Source organism: Charadrius vociferus, unplaced genomic scaffold (genome assembly GCF_000708025.1).
Source record: "Charadrius vociferus isolate BGI_N301 unplaced genomic scaffold, ASM70802v2 scaffold163, whole genome shotgun sequence".
Lineage (NCBI taxonomy): Eukaryota > Metazoa > Chordata > Aves > Charadriiformes > Charadriidae > Charadrius > Charadrius vociferus.
This window is the reverse complement of record NW_009648332.1, coordinates 9396279-9419331: the sequence shown is the minus strand read 5'-3', so window position 1 is coordinate 9419331 and position 23053 is coordinate 9396279. Positions and strand designations below refer to the sequence as shown.

General features: G+C 35.6%; 1 protein-coding gene across 1 annotated transcript in view; it reads right to left on the bottom strand.

Moving 5' to 3' along the window:
• The window catches only part of AK5 (adenylate kinase 5), a 90995-nt gene extending 68519 nt beyond the window's left edge, over positions 1–22476 (bottom strand). The window contains exons 1-5 of the mRNA XM_009884685.1: positions 22293–22476; positions 21148–21315; positions 14779–14948; positions 14545–14658; positions 2707–2898 (exon numbers count right to left, since the gene is read on the bottom strand). Of these exons, the coding sequence (XP_009882987.1) occupies positions 2707–2898; positions 14545–14658; positions 14779–14948; positions 21148–21315; positions 22293–22461 (813 nt within the window). The 5' untranslated portion in view covers positions 22462–22476. The remainder of the gene's footprint in view (positions 1–2706; positions 2899–14544; positions 14659–14778; positions 14949–21147; positions 21316–22292) is intronic.
• Between the last annotated feature and the right edge of the window lie 577 nt (positions 22477–23053).

Sequence of the window (23053 nt, the reverse complement as noted above, 5' to 3'; positions counted from 1 at the left end):
ACAAGTACATCAAATGTATGTAGAAGTGTTCATATTACATGTGTATTATACAGACACACGCTAGTAAAGGCAAGCTGAAGATACAAGGCTTCCACCAAGAGAAGGTGGTGATGAAGACTGCAATGGTCGTTGGATCCTATGGCTTTCTAAGAAATTTCTGTCTTTTCCACTGATGGAAGGCTATGAAAAAATATATGATTTGGGTTTGGTTTTTTTTTTTTTCAAAACCAAAAGAAAGCTCAAGTTCATCAGTGAAGAAGACAATGGGATCAAAGCCATTTGGAGTAAGAAAACATCTGTTATCTCCACTGATGTTTGCTTAAAGGAATAGGATGGGAAGTTGGCAGAAACATACTTAGATTTTCAATTGGACAAATGAATTTCCAACAAATGAACATATGAAAAGAAGTTATGTTGTCAGAAGAATGTCAAAACTCTATAGATAATGCTGATCTATAAATTGAGCACAAAGAAAAGGAACAAATGGTGACAAAATAACCATTTTTTAGAATTATTAACTTAAAATTTACAGCTTGCTCTGTAGTATGTAAGCTTCTATGAGGACTTAGCATACGTTTCCTCTGTTTCAAGGTCATGTGGTTTTAAAAAATGTCCTTTTGTAGAAATTTTCAGTTGCTTACATACTCTGGAGTATGCATGCTTAATCTCTTTTTATTACTCCTTTCCCAGCCACTCCTTTTTCCTCATTTATCCTCCACCAACTTAGTTGCCCTAGGCAACTGCAAAATATATCTTCTACATGCAACGAAATTCTATGGAAATCAGGTCTGCCATATATATTCTTTATCTTCTACAGAAAGGGATCCTTTCATGCACTGGCCATAAAATTACTCATGCATCTAACTCTCAGGGTTTGGCTTTACTAATGCATCCTGGTTTTGCAACAAGGGAAACACAACTGCACTGTAGCAGCTCTTATGACAGGTGAACAACAGAATCTCCCTTCCAAAGTGTAATTCTCTTCACTTCTACACTGACATAAATCTAGAGTAATTTCTAGATCTCTATGAAATGATATTAACAGACTTTGAGTAGATACCATATAGCTAATAAGCAGATTCAAATCTTGCAGATTTTTTTCATATTAAAGACTTTTTTGACATGTTGCCAAGTCAGTATTTTCTGCATATGCTGTTTCCTTCTCTTGTAGTGGACAGTAATATAATGTTCACATGCCATGTTACTATTTCCATACCCATCACAAAGATCTGCTTTGTTCAAAAAGAAAAGAGATATCTAAGGTGAACACTACAATTTAAATTACCTAAAGAAACAGAGCTAAAAAGTAGGAGACAAAACCTCAATAGGAAAAACATCCTCTGTTTTACACGTCTCATCACAGAAAAGGAATTCTATTCAGATGCCCCACACGCTTTATCTACAAAGGCACATTTTCCCTGAAGAGCTAGGCATGCTTTCTATAGGAAGACCACTTGTAAAGGCTATAGAAATGTCACAAAATACACACTTCCTCAATGATGAAGAACAACTTCCAAGAATTCGTCATCTCACCCTTCCACACAGAGTTAATCAAAATCTTCAAACAGAAAAGATACCCTCTGGAGAAAACAATGTAATAATTTCCCGGGATTTTCATTTTGAAATTCAGAAAGATGTTGAAGTGCATTCCTAAGGCTATCAACATCATTAGATGACTTTGCAATTAAGGATGCTTTGGCCCTTCATGAATCTGACCAGCACATAGAATTAGTCATATCGGCCATGAGGAGAACACAGCAATGTGAACTACCTAGGTTATTTAGGCTATCAAAAGAAATAAAACAGACTGTCTGTGCTCTCATGGTACCATATGTGGTACCAAGTTCTGTGCACTATTACAAGACACAGTCCATAATTTAGAACATGTCACTAACTCAACCGTTGTCAACTGGTCATTGAATTCATCATCATTAAGCACTTAAATACTTCAGCAGTACTTGCTAGCCCTACTTCTATGAAGTACTTCTGGTTTTATTTATGAATGCAGCTTTTGGTATGTTCTATGTTTAGAGATATTTTCTCTTGCCCCAAATATTGCAGAAATCGGTATTCTTACTGATATCCAAGTGTTCTATTTACATTGCAATTTTACTGTGATCAAAATTTTTATCTGAAATGTTAAAGCTTGTAGGAGACCACATAATAAGGCATATTTAACCTAAGATAAAATAATCTATGGACTTTTTATTTACAGGAGTCAGTCAACAGCCAGATATATTTATTACTTGAAGAACCTGTATTGATTTAATCCAACTCAAGATACACTTTCTGTTAGAATGTAATTTTTTTCTGCCTTCCTCTTCTCTTGAGACAACCATCCAAAAGTACACAACTATTTGCAAGGGATGAAACTGGTGGTACTGGAATAGCAACCAGTGTTTCAAGCAAGCTCTTTCATGCAAGTAATTTCTGAGGAAAGGGTTTGCAACTAGTTGGCAACGCAATTTATACCTGCTGCAAAGAATTGACATGGTGCTTACCATGTCATCTACATGCATATGAATTTTGCTCTGCATTTTGCAGAAAATACCCTCTCAGCAAACTCAAAGTTTGCTTTGAGTAACCATGGTGTATACATAAAACACAATTTGACTCATTTAGCCTATCTTAAAGCAAAAGGTCTAAGAAGCCAGGTATAACCACGACAACAATTAAGTTTTCAGAGGTATGTACTGAAGGACTTACTGTGATGATTAGCCCTTTTTCCTGGAAATATTTAACCAATGGGACGGCATTCTGCTTGAAATTCATTAGTCTCCTCTGAGTGGCTTTCAGGTTATCGTCAGGTCTCCCTTGCTGTTCAGCACGCTTCAGTAACCTTTCTTTCAGCCTTTGACTGGAACATGCCAGAAACACCACCAAATCTGGGGTACAGATCTGTGGAAAGAGCAATTTGAGAAGTCTGTGATTATTAAGTTGACTATCCAGCACTACAGGAGATTGAGGAATTCCATTATTAGCTTAGGCTCAGATATCCTATATTTGTGTAAGTTGGAACTTGATGAAGTCATTCATTTTCTGTTTGGGTTTTTTTTTTCATCTAAATTTGTAAGCTTAAGGAAGGGCTTGTTTGCCTTATGTGCAGGTTAGTCAATTTGTTTCACCCAAAATGTTAAGGAAAAAGTTCAATGAAAAATTTTTACTTCACCCCAGAAACCTTATCTAGACTATGTTGATCATTTGCATTACCAGAAGGTTCCCCTAGCTAAAATTAAAATCTTTAAAAAGAGCAAAATATGTCTCATATTCTGCAGGAAAATGGTTGTATAGTTTCCACCTAAAAAGCCCGTAAGTAAGGTGGTATTTAACATCCTGCAGCCGCTATGAAGCTAACTGATGCCTAGGACCAGGTGAAAACAGACTTCTCCCAAGATCCAGTTTCTTATAACACTTTCTCTGTTTCTCTAAATCTCACCCAAGCTTCAGTGCACTTTTCAAAAGGTTGGGTGTGGCGGCTAAGAGGATTTTAATTTCTCCTGTCCTTTTTGGTCTGTGTGGTAAGCACTTTTTATCTCACACCCATCCCCACACTACTGTTCAGGTAGTACAGCCTTACAGCAATGAGAAAAAAGGTTTTTTTGGAAGTTTAGCTCTTTCCCAGTTAAATTCAAGTTGCCCTCATGGCTTTCAGTGTTCTTCGTAATTTCTGGTTACTCGCGCTTTCAGTTGTAGAAGAGATACCTCTGGTGCTTGAGCCGGGGGAAGCAATGATGGCCCCACTTTCTTAGGAATGCTGCTAAATGTTCAGAGGCAATCTTCAGAGGTCACCACTATTTAGTATATGGGGTGGGAAGGACACAAGTCACTCAGACACCTAAATTCACATGATTTTAAAAATGGGGCTACAAGTGTATATTAACCATATTAATAAGATCTGATTTTGTTCTTTCCTCTACCTGGTTGTTACAAAGGTACCTACCTCTCTTTGAAGACTCACCTAAAAATTTTTTTCTCACTAGCCTAGTGTTGCCTTTTAAAACATATTAGAATTCTCTGTAAGAAGCATTTGAAATAAAAACAAACCTTATTGTGCTGTGTACACATTTATCCAATAGCAAATTAAAAAGGGTTTATTTGTTCTCACATACAAGAACAAAGTTATTTCTGCTGTCTTTACTCACCTGAACAAAAAAGCTCAGACTTCAACTAATATTAGCAAAAAATTAACTTATTATTCTAGAAATGACATAATCTAGTTACATCACAAATGATGGTGGATGCTCAAGAATGCTAAATAGACATTTTTCTCATGATGTTCCCTATCTACAGAGTAATTTTGTCTTTATTCATCTTCATACTATGTAAATTTGACAGCCAAATTTGAGCTATACAAAAGCATCACCAAAACATCTACATGTATTATAAATACTACTGTGTAAAGAAGGAACTGATTTATATCTTTATATTCATTATACAGTTTTTATTAATGCATTGCTATTGAGCGCAGAACAAACCAATTATGCTTCCGAACACTGTCTACACCTAGGGCCCTCGACCCAAGGATGTTCAGTTACCTAAAGACAACCATATACTAGACTGAATACTCAAGAATTCACAGGTGGACAATCTGGAAAACTAAAGACCAAGTTCAAAAAACCAAAAAACCCCATCTAGCTGGGTTTCTGTCATTTGAGGGAATACAACCTGAAGTACAGTCTGGTCTTTTCTCCTGGCAGTCTGAGCACAAAAAGGTTCTTCTGAAGTCAAAAGAAACAAATACAACTTTTCAAAACTGGGATGACGGTCATTAGCCTTTACGAAGGAGGTCACTAACAGAGTAGGATACGGAGATAAGTAAGTAGAAAGTGGCTAAAAAGCAGAGCCATTTTCAAATGATACAGGACAGTCTGATAAGAAGAACTAGCAAGCAGGATGGTAGCCTCTTTATCATTATAGAAAATTAAATAGAATTTTAAAGAAAATCAAGTTATTTTTTGTGCAGATTGTGGATGATTGGAGACAGGAGGACACAAATTACAAAACAAACCCCAAAAATATGAATTCTGGTAATTTTTAATGAGTATCTATTAGATTTTGAAACAATTAACCTTGTAATCTATTTTTTTTTAAGTAACTGCCAGTGGGAGAGCTCTGTGCTACCTCTAACACATCTACCTCAATGTTAACATAAAGAGTAACTTTCTCCCCCTTTCAGACTATTTTAAATACATAATTGACAGTTATTCTGTCCTTTCATGGGATGAATTCATTATGACAGTTAATTTTACGACCACATAGTAGCTTTAAGGCACAGAATTATTCATATGAAAGACTATGAAAGTAAGTTTCTGTGTTAGACTTCCATGCAATATGGACATTATTAAAAGTAGCTCTGTTAAGTAAAGGTTGCTTCATTAGTAGTAGAAGCATAATGAGGAATCAGAAGTTGGGAATTTAAAGAGCGTACAGTAGTAAAGAAATCCAAATTATGACAGAGATTCTGAAAAAAATATGCTACTAATTTCAAAGCCTTTTAGGTTATGGAACACTACCTCATGAAAGGGAATGGCTGATGCACATGGCAGCGGACTGAGCACAGAGACATCTCAAGTCCCAGTGTGGACATCCAGCTGATTGGAACTTCCTAATATACATTACACAGGGACTCAGAAATTATAACTGCAAATCAGGGATCTGGTAACATGAAGGACAAAAAGAGTTTATACAAGTTAGTGGTTTTATTTAGTATTTCCATTTCTGTGGATCCTAATAATAGTGAAGAAAGATGGTAAGAAACCTTTAGATGCTCCAAGCTGTAGCTGGCCTTCTCTTCACTTTCAAAGCTTGCTCCCAAACATCTTCAGGACTAGCATCTACCATGTACTCAGATCTGTGAAGTCATACCAGACCTCAAGTGTAGGACCTAAGCTTTTGCATATCACATAACTTCACATATAGCATCAAACCTTACAGAGAGTACTTACAATAAATAGACCTCTTGCTAAATTATTAGCCCTAAAGGAAAAAAAGGAAGGAGACAAAGGGAAGGTCTCGTTTCACACAAACATGAGTGTGCAGCTTTCCACAGTCAATACCAGTTCTTTACAGAAACTGTGGCTGAGTAAGTGCAGCCCCACAGCAAGGGAAGGATCTGAAAGCCACTCTGATGCCATCAGGTATGCAGATTCTCATCTGCCTACCTCACACAAACTGCACTGCTTTCAGAGGTCAGTTCCTTTTTACGAAAATGGGAAAGCATGCCCTGGGCTTAATTTTTTTTTCTCCTAGTTCTAAAATGAGGATAATAATGAGGTACAACACAGTAATTACTGTGGAAAATTAATTAATTAGGCTTTAAGTATTTCCTACTGCTTTTTTAAAATGGAAAGTTCTCTACAGGAGTTGAGTAGTGGTGGTGTTAATTTTTTGACTAGTAACAGCAACAACACAAAAGACGGTATCAGAATCCCAGGAACTAAAACTATTTCTTCTGACACTCTGGCATTTCTAATTTGAAATACATTTCACTCACAGAAATAAAAAGTCAGTGAAAACAATGGTTTAAAATTCTCAGTTCAAGAAGCCTAGTTTCAAATGAAGTATTGTCTAAAAGGTTTTTTGAAGTGGAAAAAAAAAGTAATTCAAGCATATTTGAGGTAGGAATACAAAGCAGATTCTGATTATGTGATGCCTCTATGAATTCATCTTTTGCCTGCAGAATACACACCTTTATCATCAGGAAGCAGCTGAAAGCCATTTAATAAACACAAGCCTCTGCTTGGCTTTAGATGCACAAAAGGGTAACTTCTATATCCATAGGTATATAGACCTAATAGTACTTAATATATTTCTCCTACTTGCATTTACAACCTTCAAGGTAAACCCTTGAATTTCACTCTTGTTTTCATGAACCTCTCTACTTCTACTTACTTCAACTGCACCTGCCTGCAAGACGTGCTTATAAATACTTTAAGTTGGAATGTAACACACTAGTGTGAACGTATGGATATCTGGGATTAACTTCTCTGAAAACATAACTAGTTCTCCTACCTAAATATGAGTACAAATTACTTTTTCTAACAAAGGAAAAGGGGGTTTTATGACTCATTTGAAAACACCTATTTTTTTAACTTGGAACTAATTTTTGTTGATTTTTATAACTAGGGAATAAGTTTTATTCTGAGACTCAACTTGTAGGAAAGGTCTACAGAACCAGCACAGACAGAAAAACTGGATTCCTTCATGCTGATTTCCCATAACATACTCATCTTGTGTTGAAGGTGGAGGGTCTTATTCATGCCCAGAAATGCATATGAGGAAGGACTGTGGGGCTTAGGGAAGTGAATTCGACTACTTACTAACTGTAACTCAGCAGAAAGGAGAATTTTTGCCTATGAGAACAGACAGGTTTCTGGTAATTCACAACCTTCTGAATTTTAAGTGAGACAAAGAACATATGGCATCAACTCAGAAGAAAATTGGTGGGTACATCCTCTCATTTTTTAAAACAGTATTTACTAGTAAGTAAATCCTATTGTCTTTGGGTCTGAATCTCCTTCATAAACTGGAACAAGGAGTAAATTGAGAGTAATTCCATGCAAGCTGGTGGTGTTATTGACGTAAAGCAGTATAAGTGTAAAGCTGCTCTCTTCTCTCTGGGGATATTTTCTACATCTCCTCTTGTTAGTGAGAGTAGTGTGGTTGTTTGCTAGAAATTAGATGATTACACTCTCTCTCATTATTCCTCATTAGGCAAAAGACGAAAATGGTCTGTTTCTTAATTCCTGTTATGTTCTACTAGACACTCCTGAGAAAACTTAAATGACAACTCATGAACAATTGTCATTAATTTAACAGTGCATTTTATTCTAATTGGTAGAAGTTACTAGCAAGCTAGGTTATGTCCATTGTATGGGTGCTCTCCCTTGTAATTACTGATTTGCTTTTTATAGTTCCATCTCTGCTGGGTTACTAGACTGTTTGCATATTTTTTCTCTTGGTTTAGAAAAGCAAAACCATGAATCATGTTGTCAAAGAATGAATCCTGCAGACAGAATTTTTTCTGGTAACTGTTTTTGAATTATATTCATACTGCCCAAGAAATAAGCTCCCAGCAACTTGCCCAGACTACATAATTAGGCGCCCTAAGAATTGACTGAGAGAGGGAGGTGTCTTTAGGGAGAAATGACTCAGACTTTCACCTGTGTAGGGCAACTAGTCAATAGAAATCCCTAGCTGTAAACACTAACGTTAATGCTACAAAGAAAGGTCTAAGTAGACCTCTGGTTGAAAACTGCTCAAGTTTTTCCCAGCATCCTATATTGTTTCATTTACATAGTTTGCTCTATTTTAGCACAATTCCCATATTAATTTTCATAAGGAATATATTCGGGAGTTAAAAAGTTAACTTGAATCACAGAGGAGATGAACTAATTATTCTTTGTAGGTGTAGTGCATTTATGAATATTCTTAAGGATGTTTTAAACAAAGAATCAGATAAAATTTACTGCCTCTTTATTATATAAATTATGATTTTACTTCTTCAAACAGTTTTGTCACCCTGTCCACATAACGCAACAATATTTTTAAAATAATTTCTACAAAAACAGTCTTTCTCCTTTATCGAGGAATTAAATTACATTCATTAATGAATATTCATTAATTCTAATACCTGTTCCATGTTTCATTTCACTATTGACAAAACTCACAATTAATGTATTTTAAGCAAATTTCATCTGCACTTAGTCTATGAAAACTAGCAGGGTTAATGTTGGTGAAGGAATTACTGAAATCTGAAGGAAAGTTATGCATGAATGACTAAAGTGGGAAAAAAACCCAAATCAAACCAGTCATTGAAATTAACTGGAAAATACTGAAGTGAGAAATTGTTTCTCCTGGGAAGGGTAAAAAGTTATTGCCATGTGAGAGATTACTCAGAAAGTCAAACTTCAGTTTCTTCTTCACAAGTCATTTGATTTCAACACACCAGTCACAGGCATTTCATTACAGTGTTACTGGAGAGGAAGATATTTAGCATGCTCGAGCACGCTGGTACTGTAGGTGACTTGCTGAATTTCAAGCTGACAGGTTAATGGTAAATAAACCATTTTCTCCTTGGCATTTTCAAATGTGTGCTTGGAATCTAAACACCTTTCTACTATTTGCACTCAGCAGAGATCATGGATACCTTAGAAATTTGTGGCTCAAACTGAAAAGCTAAATAATCAGTATTAAATCTGCACCACAGCACAGAAGGGTTTAAAACTTATCAAAACCCAGAAATTATCACATATTTAAAACAAATATATAAATGGGAAGTTCTATTTGCTTTTAAGACATTAAAATTCAATGTTGTCGTTTTTTTCTCCACAACCATGACAACCTGAAACTTTGTTTTAAAGTGAGAGCTGAGATTCTCATAGTCACGTGACTTCAGGGCTCTATTAAAAGCACCCCTATGAAAAGTGTTGGCAGTATTGATTCTGCTTTCTGGAATTCAGAAATGGAAGAATCAGGATTTGGCAACAATCCAAGACTTCCAATGAGAGAAGTTATATGGCACGTATTCAGTCTTCAAAGAGAAAAATACAGGCCTTATTTCAACTCAGATAAGACGTTCAGAGAAAACTGAGAGAAAATGAGAGAAAACTGCAGTGCTCATGCCTATGAGGGTGCAATGTACCTGCAATGAGTAGCTGACCATTAAGAAAGAAAGCTGGTGTAAGGAAGCGACGAGAACAGCAGAGTTGCTGCTGGTTGGCAAGCATTGCCGAAAATCTGAAAACATCACTGATGTCATCTTAAAGACTTCTTTCCTGCTCTAAATATATGGATGATAGGAACAATGATATTAACAAAACTCAATAAAAGAGAGGGAAAAAAGCTTTAATTCAAATGTAAAATTCCTCAGATGTGTAGAGTGCTTTTTAATCCACTTATTCCAGATTGACATTATTGCTTGGAAGCAGCATTTGCTACTTCTGATTTCTAGATCTGAGCAGAAAAAGAAATACTGTGAGTACTGCAAATGATACATTGCATTATGTTAGGCACTTTAGTCATTGAGATGCAATGTGTTTTAATACAATTCTGCCTAGCAACATGTTGAGAACTTACTGTCCACAAGAGTCTGGCAACATAATAAGGAAGAAATTGTCATCTTTTAGCTATACCTATGTTTGGGAATGTTAGCATAAGTTGGTTTGCTTTGACTCGTTTACTAAAAATAACATTTTTTCCCAGAGAAAAGTTCAGCTTCTGGGTTAGTCAAAGGGATAAAAACGTGCTGGCAGTACCAAGAGCTACCACAAGCGAAGTTCAACAAGAATTCATTACCATTGTGTATTTCTATACTAGAACATTATGCAGGACAGGTATTGTAACTAGAGTTCAGACATATATGTGTCCATTTGATTTTTTTCACAAAATGAAGGAATTATGAAAGCTCAAACAGTGTAACGTCTCAGTAACAGCTATGTAAGCCATAAAACGGAATGAATTATTTTAGCATAAATAATTTCTTACATTAAAGATGTCGGCAAACACAGCACAGTTAGATTTTACATGTGCTTGCAAGAGAAACCAGGCACCTTAGCTGACCTTTTCCGCTACTAATACAGTGAACCATTTCCAATATAAATTAGTTTATCTTTACAATAACTCAGCACAGTTCTTACTGGTGAAAGCCACGTAATAGTATATATAAAAAGGTTCAGTAAAGAGTGTTCAGGGAACTATAGTGTTAGTGTTTGGGAGCAAGATGGATTTTATGCCCTTTGTGCCTTGCTTTTCAGTTGTTCATCACCTACTGTCCACAACATGCACTGGTGGAGAAAGGGGAGATGACGTGGCTTAGACCAAAAACCATACAGGCTCTCTCCTGATACGTCTTTCACTGATGACTGTGGCGAGCTCACATCTAGTCCAAGTTTTGACTTCCTGGCCATTTACGTGACATGGGGTCCAGATATTTTCTTGACCCCACTGCATCATACCTCACCAAGAGGAACAACATATGGATAACAATACAATATAGACTTCTTAAGATTAATAAAGACCAGACATGTTTTCTTGAACTATAATGATGTTAGGTTTTTGCAGCCTGTTTTGTTTATCGACTTCCTGTTTTCCTCACATTTGTTCAGTCTCTGTTTCAGCCTTACCTACTCTCTCAATATCTTGTATTACTCATCTCTATTTCCATTCAGTTTAATAACTTGTCCTTCACATTCTCCCCCCACAATTTATTTTTGGTATTATTACTTATATTGTTAGTTTGTTTCTGTCTGTGTAAACAAGGGCAAAGAAGAAAGGCTATACAGTGGAAAATGCTACCTTTAAAATGAATGCTTCTTTGTTTATTTCAAGCTTCCATGGGATTATAGATGAATACCCACCCCAACATACTCAAATGATGAAGGATAAATGAACATTCACCCTTGTCCCTGCTGCTCATTCCTCCCACTGGTATCTACTCTATATCCTATATGGCTGAAAGAACTGAGAAAGTGAGCGTATTCTATTTACTCTTATACAAACTTACCACCATTATTTTAATTTAAATCATAAAATCCAAAATTGTTCTAGCTGCTTTATAGAACAAATAACGTGTAAAGTCACTGTTTGAAAGCACATAATTGCATTTTAGAACCTTTGTAATCAAAACAATTAACAGTTGTGAAGAGATCATGAATGAGGGAAAACAGTTATATAAATAGTAACACCTACTTCATGCATCTTTTGGCAGTTCCCCTAAATGTAACCTTTAAAACGGCTTGTGTCATACAACTTTTGCTGCTGCTTATGTAACGGCCTTAAAGGGACCATCTGTAAGAATAAGTATTCACCCATGACAAAATTAATCATAGCAATAAGAATTAGTTCTTATTCAGAACTTCCTATCAACAGATTTCAGTGTTCTACAGGGGATGTCTTTGTAAGAATAAGGCATATGTATTACAGAATAATGTGATTTGAGTATTTGCATTTTTGGGGATTTCACCATTTTCTTCAAAAGGATGTTCCATTGCTTAATAGATCTTCTAATTATAAAGTGCCTTACTATTTAATCAAAACTTTCTTTGCTGAAATTCCAACTAATTATTTCTCATTTTGCCACTTTTGGCTAACGAGAACAATTCTGTTCTGTTCTTCTACACACTGCTAGCAAGAAAGCTGTAACATTTCTAAACTGTGGAAAACACCCGTGTTGCATCTTTAATTGCAGACCTACACAAATTATCACAACAGTTAATTACTAAATTCTCCACAACTCAATTGCATTTCCCATTGAGGGACCTCTGAGTGCCTTAAAAATGTTAGCACATTTAATGTAAATAACCTGACATGCCATGGATTACTGTCAGCTTCATCCTGTGAAAGACGATGGGTACCACATCTGCTGATAGTCCCCTTTCCTTACCACAAGACCTTCCTACTTATGTGTGTAGCATTACGGATTACTAAACAGAGAATTTTAAAGAAACAAGAAGCATATTTTATTTCTTTAAAATATAAATTGAAGATAAAACACTGAACATATCCCACTGGATTAAATAAATATTGTATGTTGAAATAGGTATATCCTTTGGACATTTATTTCCATGGCCTTAGATACGCTCATATAAGAGGTCAGCTGCAAAGAAAGGTGAAAAAGCAGGAGCCTAAATAGACCAAATCTTCTGTCCTATGCTTCTATAAAAGCTCTATGATTCCTTCTTTCCTTTCCCATATTTATTTTAGAACAGGTAAGATTGAAAGGTGGCCCTATATGAAGTGCTCTGTGATTTTTTTAGAGACTCAGATAGTCATCTATCTTTCAGGCAGAATCAGGCCTTGAGGAGTATGATTTAGCAAATCCCATCAGACTGAAAACAAAGGAACTCTCTGAGAATATAGTCAGGTCTAAAATGACTAAATCCATCCTCTCTTTTCTCAAAAAAAAAAAAAAAAAGACCAATTTACAGCATCCTTGAAGGAATAGCACATACTAAAAAGAAGCCCAAGTCAGGATTTCTGTCACCAGTCATTTTATCAGTCTTTTTTCCATGTAGTTTTCTATAGTCAGTAAGAGCTAACCAGGCTGGCAGAGGGGAATATTTCAAGTTAAATGAGGAAATACTATAAAAGCATACTAGAATGGTGCAAAGAGAGGGTTCAAACATATATGAAACATAGCGTCCATCTTTCTCTCCTTCTACAGCACAGTATTGCCTGAGCGTTTTCTATTACCTCCTGGACTCCACTTCTTAGTGGTACTACTAATGGACCCTGTGATGGGTGCTCAAGTGTTGTTTATCTGGTTTTCCTTTGTAGAGGGAGAATCCGACCCCAGGATAACTTGAAGCACTTAATTTAACTCCTGTCAGTTCTTCCAGTTTCACATCCCTCATTTTTTCATGAAGCACCTCAGCACAAAATTATAGCACGAAGAAACGCACTTAAGTCACACTATCACACAATATACTGGACAAAAAAATGAGGGAAGGAAATTACCATTAAGCCTAAATTTCTGCTGTTTCATTTATAAAATAGTCACACTCCTCTTTTGTTAATTATAAAGAGATATAGCTGGCAGTCATTGGCTATTTTGTGTAATAACTATTTTGTCCGTTTCCTTTAATTTCCTCAATTTGGTCTTCTAAATTTTGCCCAGAATAATACCTTATAAAAGCACACTAATCAAATGCTTCATTAGCTGCGTTCTTTTGTTACTTCTGTCTTGGCAATGCTACTTAGAATGCAAACTACAGAAATGGTAGTACACCAGCAACTGTGAAGGACTTTGAAACGCTCTGCATGAAGGGCGCTCTAAAAATTCAGCACTGAAATTGCAACCTTTACTTGTGACCATAACTGTTATGTTAACAGCACTTGATCAGAAAATGACATAAGCCGTTTGTTTTTCCACTGAATTTAAGTATTTTTAGATTAGTTTAAAATACGCACATGAAAACAACATGTGAATAGAACTCGGGAATACAGTTTTAGCTGACTAAACCTTACAATTGTAGCTTAGAATAACAAAATGATCTAAATTTCTAAAAAAAGAGCATAATTTCTGGTTTACAAAAACTTGCAAAACATGGATAGTTTTAACCCTTATTTTATTCCAGTCTTTTCAATGCACTGTAATAAACTTAAGATTGACAGCATTGTGAAGATATGCATTGATTTCAATATGTTTCTATTAATGTAGATTAAATTGAAGAAATAGATATGGAAATACAATGCCTTCCCCATTTCTAAAACACTAAGATACAAAAAATATTAATTGTTAGATTTGGTGTTATTTTCTTCTTCATCTTGCGAGGATTTTCATTGCTAAGACAAGAGGCTTGGATTATTGGTTATACTATCACATTGCCTTTTTACAAAACAGTCTGTCTTCAGACAGAACGTAATATAACGTAAACCAAAAGAATAACTTTTTGTCAACCTGTAGTTCTGTATTTGCAAAGATTTAAAGAGCAACGCTCAGTCAGAAACAATATCTAGTCTTTCTTGGAATCTTACTGATTAATTTCAAGAAGCTTAACTATTATAGATATGTAAGTTATTTTAAGAATAAAAACAATCTCTTACTTGGTCCTCAAAGGAGATTGCCTGGGCAACGTCTCTGGGAAATCCATCAATCACTATACCCTCTTCATCAGGGATCTGCATTAATCTCTGCTTTATCTCAGTTATGGTTGTTTCCTTTCACAGAGAAAATAAGTTATTTATTTAATATTGTAAAGGAGGTTTTCTTGATGGTGCATATTAATATAGCATGTACAAATCCTTCAAAAATAAACATTAACACAGGATACGCTATACCTGAGGGGCCAGTTCTCCATTAGTAATTATTTTGGCAATTAGACTCCATTTTCTATTGCTGCTTGTGCTGTGGATCTTCTTCCTTAACAATTCACCAACTGATATGTAGTTAAATCCGTAACGTTCTGCTATTTTCAAACTCTGTGTTCCTTTACCACTTCCTGGGCCACCTATTGGTAATCATAAGCAAAAGATTAAATTAATCTTTCATCTGAAGTACCCAATCACATGTGAAACCTCTGCTACCAGCACCAATTTTCTAACCATTATTAGAGCAAATCTTGCAGTTGCGTGACTTGTTACCAGCCATTCAGATCACTTACCTGATCATAAAGGTAACAGTTTGTAAAATGAAGTAAAAAAAAAAAAAGACAAATCTAACTACGAAATAAAAGTAAACCTGTTCTTTTAGGCTTGACCTCATTCTAAAGCTGTTCCTGGAAAGGAATTTTTCTTGATTTGTGGTAGAGGAAGAAACAAATGAACTAGTCCCTCCCTGAATTCTGTGAATCCAAAGACAGAGCCAGAAGTCTGAAGCGTATTCATGTCAGAAAGAATCATACTTGGTTAAATAAGGCAATGAAATCAATGGACTAGTCATGAAATGGAACTAATAAAATCTGCTCCTAAATATGCTTGCATGAGTTTCTGAGGTTTTCTAATTTTAAAATACAGGAAAATATTAAATAATTGGCTGAGATGTTTCCATAGTGATTTGGTACAAGGACTTTTATTGAACCACGCATACTTCTGGTATTGATGCTTGAAGCATCTGATAGAGAAGCAATTTTTTAGGTTCAGCTTGCTGGACAACTTGAAGAATGAAGAGACCCTTCAATATAGCACAGGCAGAATAGGTACCAAAATCACAGAAAACAGCTACATTACATAGTAGACAATGCTAAAATGAAGGTCAGCTGGACAGCAGAAGCAAGAATGTATGTAAAAAAATCAGACTATGTCTGAACTAAAAGGATGTGAAAAGCAGAGAAACTGGAATCCAGCATGTAAAAATAGGCAATTGTTATGATAAAAATAAATGTTTATATATAGAAAAGTGTATGTTACTGAATAGCATAACAAAGCAAAACCAAAACAAATGTTTTGATACTAATTCCCAACACTAAGTAGGTATTTTTTGGGGAATTGTGTGTGAGAACATTGAATTGTATTTCAACAGACAAAGAATTAAGATTTATTAAAAATATAATACACGTTTTCTATGAATTTTAAAGAATACAGCAATGCAATGAAAGTAAATATGAATACAATGAGTTTCTTGTTAGTAATCATATAACTCTTTTTTATACTATCTGTGTTATTCCCATAAATAGCTTTTAGGCATGTATATAATTAATACATTAATAGATTTGACTGTAAGATAAGCTTTACAATATTGCTTCATATATAGTTATGACACTCTCTGTGTAACCAGGTTCAAACCTATGCCCCAATATTACATGTCAGAGAGCTTTCAATGTCACCAGTTGTCAACTAGGAACCCTTCTGTACCCCTCATACTGTGATGGTAACTCTCCACCGGGCCTTTGCAACTCAAATTGGGACCCATTTGAAGAGAATGCACAGGGAAACTTGTGTATTTCTAAGGTGTTCCCATACCCAGCCCACAGTTTAGTTATACCTTTGGGAAGAAAAAGGCTTTATCGTTATACAATTAGTTTAAATAATGCTTAAATCAGGCCAAGTTAAGACAAATGCAAATATAAGCATTTATCTGTAACATCCAACTAGTCAATACAGCTCATAAAACACACAAGCAAAGAAATGAAAGAAAAACTGTATCTTATCTCTGTACAATAAGGTTACAACTGAAAAATGTTTTTCCTTCATTCAGTTCACTTGCTGTTTCTCTCCTAAAAAGGCACACGCTTTCCCTCTTCTTTCAGCAGATTATGTTAGGTTTTACAGCTATTCTTCCACTTCAGTTCATCTAGGTGATCTAGATGGGCTTAGTTTTTCCAGCTTGAACCCTTTCTTTGATAGACAGTTTAGATATCCTCTTTGTTAGAATAAAGGATGTTTCCCTTTTGTAGATACACAAGCAGCTGATATACTAGGAATCACCTCCTCCACTAAAGTGGCTACAGAGCAATTCTGCTTCGGCTCTCCCCACTCCCTTTGATGGTACACTCAGCCTTCCCCATGACAAACGCACTTCACCAAACCTTACATTGTGTGTTACTCCTGTATCAAAAACGTACCTAATACAAGTGTTCAAACAAGATAATTCCATGTAGTTTACAGTTTACTACAGGCTCTTGGTAATGTGTAATGATAGTAAATTTGGAGTAACTGATTCCCAGTTTACTACAGGCTCTTGGTAATGTGGAATGATAGTAAATTTGGAGTAAAATGAAGTAAATTTGGATTCTCAGCGTCTTTTTTCTTACATAAATGAAAACAACAGCACAAAGAAGTGCAGCTAATTGTTCAATGACTGCTGCCAGTTTGTATGGAGCAGATTTTGCTCTGTGAGTGAATAGGATATTACTCGTTACTGGAATGACTCGTTCTGTGTAAAGATTTCCATAAGCAACCCTCTCTTGATATATAAAGCCATATATTTCAATCTAATGAGCATAACATATAAATAATGCATCTCATGTACGTGTGTGTTTATATATATGTGCAACATTTATTAGTATGAATTTATGTGGCTTTATTTACTGGCAATAATCCTAACTACTGGATAAAAGGGGTGCTAGGTTGTCACTGTGCTTGGAGCAAAGGGTTTATAAAACATACTGGAGCCAATGCTGTGCTTAATTCCTGCAGATACAAAACTTCCAAGGAAGGAAATTCAGTTTATTTCACTGTAGACTCAAGAGAAGTTTGAAACATAATATGTTGCACCTCAGAAACAATAAAAATGCAAAAAATAAACGGGTGATGTGTAGAAGATTAGAAACAAAATTTTGCAACAAGGAAAACAGTATCCATATTCCAGCAGAGATACAAAAGATGACAGAAAAACAGAAGTGTTAATTGAAAAAACATCAGTCTCTGTAAAACCAAAAAATAGCTGAAAAAAACCTTTTTGGAACCAAGTAGATAGACTTTACACTCCTGTTAGGGAGAGCTTTGCTTTGCCATTAAAGAGAAGCAGAAAAAAAAAGAAAAAAAAAAGTGTAGTTTGGCACTTCTTTCAATTTAGAGTTGCAAGCAGAAAAAAACCTAATAAAGTATTTGCTTTAATCTTCATAAACTTCCCATACATTTTGTTTTTCTCAATCCAAAAATAGCCCCTTATAGCAAATGGGGATTATCCACTTACAATGTAAGGGGAAACATCCAGGTAATAAAATAAGAGAAGAGTAATAGGACAAAAACACATCCCACAGCAAATCATTATAATTTAGTGAACTATGTATCCATTCCTGACTCTTTGATAAATCATACTGACAAACTGTTCACAAGAAAGGAAAATCAAATAATTTTTGGTTTTCATTCTTTTCACTTATTCTGAGATTATACATTATTCAAGAAAAGCGTGATTATTTTACATATTTCTTAGAAGATGTCTAGACTAGGGAACAGTTGTTGCATCTAATATTATGTTCACTAACTGTTTTCAAGTGAAGATTTGTATGCCCAAGAAGTTTTACTAAAGCAGTTGTTTTAATCTAGTTTTGTCAATGGAGTTCAAAATTTCAATTTAGCTTAATTATTGTAAATTCAAAAGAAGTTCAAGTAATAATAAGATTTCTGAGGACTGGATTTCTGTGGACTGGATTTAACAAACCAACAGGCCAGCTGACTGCTGACAGCACTATCTTTGATCGATCCTTTAAACTTTGGTTATAAAAGGAAAACATATTCTTTTTATATTAACTAATATTTTAAATTAAGCGCAGATTAAAAAAATACAGAACTATGGGGCTAATGACACCAGGTATTTTTTTTTTTTTAAGATCTTTGTATTCAGGCTGTATCAATAGTAAAAATGCGTTTGTCAAAATATGTTAGGAAGCACATTTTTAAACACAATCTAGTTTCCTAGTGTTATAATGCCCTAGAAACTTAATTTTCCAGTGATTCAGACGTGTGCCATCCTGGCTGGGTCCATCTGATGTTTCTGAAATCCAGTCACATACTCACTTTGCAGCTTTGTAGATTTACATTTCTCTAGAAGACTTTTCTGCAAACACAGAAAAAAAACCAACCCCCCCACCTTTATAAGTGAGTTCTCTTTCGCCTTGGAGCTATCTGGTTCGTTGTAAGGATGACAGATTTCATAAAGCAAAGAAGTTGTAAAAACCTTTATGGAAGCATTAAAAAGATCTCAGACTAATGCATTATTAAAGAAAAGTTCACCTAACATGTGAAGCAGAAGACAGGTCTTTAACTTCTGTTCATTTCAGTCCCCAACAATGAATGGGACCAGTACCATCAGAGCTAGGCAGCATGGTTAGTTATCGCTAGTTAGACATAAATAGCTTGCTTAACTGAAGCTTTCACTGGCATTTTACGCAACCCGAAAAACATGCAACACATTTTTTCTGTACAATATTTGTCTCTTGAAATTAACAGTAAAGCTTTTTTCATTTTCTCTCTTTCATTCAATACATTAGTTATTCTTTTATTCTTTCCAGTGTGTGTTTTTATGTGCTTTCTCCATAGAAAGTTGAATTTGGGAGAAATTTTCTCGATACTGTACAAAATTGGACGATAGCTGCTAAGCTACCTATAGTATTGTGTTTCTATCAGATCACACTATAATAGACAGATTCAGAGGAACTCAGTTGGAAAATAAAGCTGAAATAGCCTTTGTGGAATGTTTACAATGTTCCCGATATAAATGAGGGAAAAGAAAAGCTCTGTGAAATCCATGGCCTGATCACTGTATGTTGGCATTCAAGGATTTCACTTCAAACACCCCTGCACTCAGTTCCAGAGGTGAAAGCCAATCTCTCTTTATTTCACCTAGTCCAAACCTCCACTCATCACTCTACTGCAGTAGAGCTACATGGATTTCAATGCATTAAGAGCCTTCTCTGGTCACTGAAAAGGAGCCAGTTTTTCTCTTTTATGAAAAGGAAGGCTAGCTAATTAATTGAGATGAAAGAAAGACATGTGTTATTTCTCCATCTAATGCAAGCTTTATAGTTCAACGATGCATGGAGAGATTCGCATGTTGAGATTTGTAATTCCGATACAAAAGATGAAGAACATTCAAATGCCTAAGCAATTCTTTTGGTATACCACAAACACCTAGAAAAATGCCTGGTTTTCTGTTTTCAATATATTCCAATATAACATTTCTGAGAACTGGATGCGGAGCCTAGAGGACATGCTGTTCCTAGAGATTCCACTCTATAATACAGATAAGACATTTCTATTCTCTTTTACTTTACTACATACTATTCTCTGTTATGGAAGCGATATCTCTCTCTGATATAAATAAGGCTTTATAGACTAAAAATGGGATTCTCCATCACCTGGCACCTGTGCTGTAACTATTTGAACAGTCCAGAGAATCAGAGAATTAGGTCTGGCGGTAAAATTTCGAAAGACAACTATCCCACACGACAAGGAAACTAATTCAAATAACTTAAATTCAGAAACAGAATAAAACATTGATTTAGACTTAAACTGCAGCTGTCTCTTAACAGAATGCTTGTCTGAGGCTTGAAAGTACAAGTCGCTTAGAGAGGACACTAAACAGCACACAAAAGAGAACCTGAGAAGAGAGCACAATTAACTGATGCTAACTGATCGCTCACTCTTCCTGAAGATGGCACAGGATTCATTCACCAAACAGAACTAGGGATTAATTTATCAATGCAACGGGCTAACGATGATGTATGCTCACTCCAGCTGGACAGACAGATCAGTTTTCAAGGTTCTAAATATAGAGGACAACAGTTCCCTATCACCTTTTTGATCTGTCTGTCCAATATTTTTAAATATCCTTTATTTGTCAGCAGCTTTGAGTACACCTACAATAGTGTTTTAGTTCAGAGCTGGAGCACGCTTTGGAGGAACAGTTTGGTTCACATGGTGGGGCTGTCTTGAAATGCATGAGACGGGTTTGGTTTAGAGTAAATCAAACCAGCAGATGTGCTCCATAAGCAAACCGTGAGCTCTCCAGCTGCTAACAGGCATTCAGGCTACCGAACATGACCACAGGTCCTCACTGTAACCCCTAAAATGCTTACAGTTGGGATGCTATATCCTCAGCGCTATCAATTTCACTTTCTGATACACTCTAATTGGGCTGCCACTACTTGCTACAGCAGATGGAAAAATTGTACTTCAACACATATAGGCATTCAATGTATTTGCAGTACAGATAAAAAGGCAAAGTGACAAAGACGAAATCTTGTCAAAAGGACTCTGCCTTCATACCTATGACAAGGATAATTTTTGGTCGAGGTCTTGCAGGATCAAAAACATCGTACTCCTCAATTAGCTCAGCAGTTTCAGAGAGGTCGGTGTCACTTTCTATTGAAAACTGTTGGATTGGAGGGAGCCGGTCATACCGTCGGTAGGGGAAGTTAGAATTATCAGGCATCACTGTAAAATAGTAAGATAAACTGGGAATTATGGAAATACACAGAAAACTCAAAATCTATGGTGTACACAGTTTTAAATAATTATAATAAATAATGTATAAATATCTCCTAATTTTACAATGTGCTTGCTGTTACTATATGAAATAGTCCTAGCTTCCATTTAGCTGATTGATTAAATTGGAACCACCAGGAGTCAGTTTTCTTTGGTGTTTTTTACAAACACGTCCACTTTTCTGTGACAATCTGCTCATAGCACCCAGACTTCAGCAGCAGCCTCTGAGAAGAAAAGCATTGTATTGTGCAGATAACCTGTACTATTCAGCAGAACTCTTTTGGTGATACATGTTGTACACAGTGACAGAGATAGTATTCTTGCTAATTAGTTTAACGAAATGCTGGATGGCAAGGAAGAATAACTATGGCAACTGAAAGATGAGCTAATTACTCTTTGTTAACATCACAAATAAAATAATTACAGGTATCGGTATGACATTTGCTTAGATTTTATAAGATACAGTTTTTTCTAGGTGTTTATCATTTACAGCATATTTAGTAAAATAGCATATAGCTCCCATATGAACTAGAAAGTGTAACTGCATTGAAGGTATCATGCACGTCATCCGTAAGGACCAACTACAAATATAAACCAAATGCACTGAGTCAACTTTGACTCTATCTTTGCAAATGTTTTAGGTACGATACAAGAAATGTCTCCACTAATTTGTTAAACATTTACACAGCAAATACCCATTATTAGGCTGCAAAAGGATCACAATTTCCTCTCCTGCATAGCATCCGTTATGGGAGGAGAAAAACAAAACCCAAAATGCAAGGAAACAGAATCCTTGAGTCCTTCACATAAGGAAAATCAGAATGAGGCATGATCTGCTATAGAAATAAGTATAAAATAATTCAGTAGCGGATGTAAAACCACCCACAGCACAAAAAATGTAATCATTTTTATACTTAATACATTACCATTCCTGAAAAAAGACCTCCTGGATTGTCCTCCATTGAGTGGAGGTAGGGTCTTCTTTTCTGGGCTGACAAAAGTGTCCCATTTCACTTTTTCTGACCCTCCAAGCTCTTTCACTTTCTGCAAGCAGCTTTCCAAATATTCAATTGGGTCATCGGGTTTGTAACACATTAATCCATTCAATAGACTCTGCAACGTAAGATCAGAAATACACACTATAGTGGTAGATGCCAGGAAAAAACAAGCACTTTTACTTTGAATTCTACTTTACACAGAGAAACCCCATATTCCTTGTGTATCCAGACTCTCCATTTCAAGCCAATACATGAGAGTCAGGCCTGCAAAAATTGTAAGGTTTTGGTTTCACGGTGTCACAAAAATGATTCAGAACAGGAAGCTCGTGGTTATGTCTTTAGATTTGCCTGCTTGCACTGTAATAAAAACTGAAAATAGCAAAAAGTTCCTGACATTTTTCTTAGAACTGCCACTGGCAAATACACACAAAGCAATGCACAAGCTAGATAGCCCCAAAAGTTACATATTCTGTGTAGCCTATTAGATCACTGAAACGTTATCTTTTCCTTAAAGACCATGTGTATCTTATCTTGAATCAACACTTACACAAATAATGAAAAAAAAAAAAAAGATTTTTATAGTCAAGTATCATCTTGATCAGTACTGGGAAAAAAAAAAAAACAACAAACCCAAAGTTCATAGGTGCTACCAGATTTAGTTGACCAGAAATTCCCAGCCATTAGAAAAC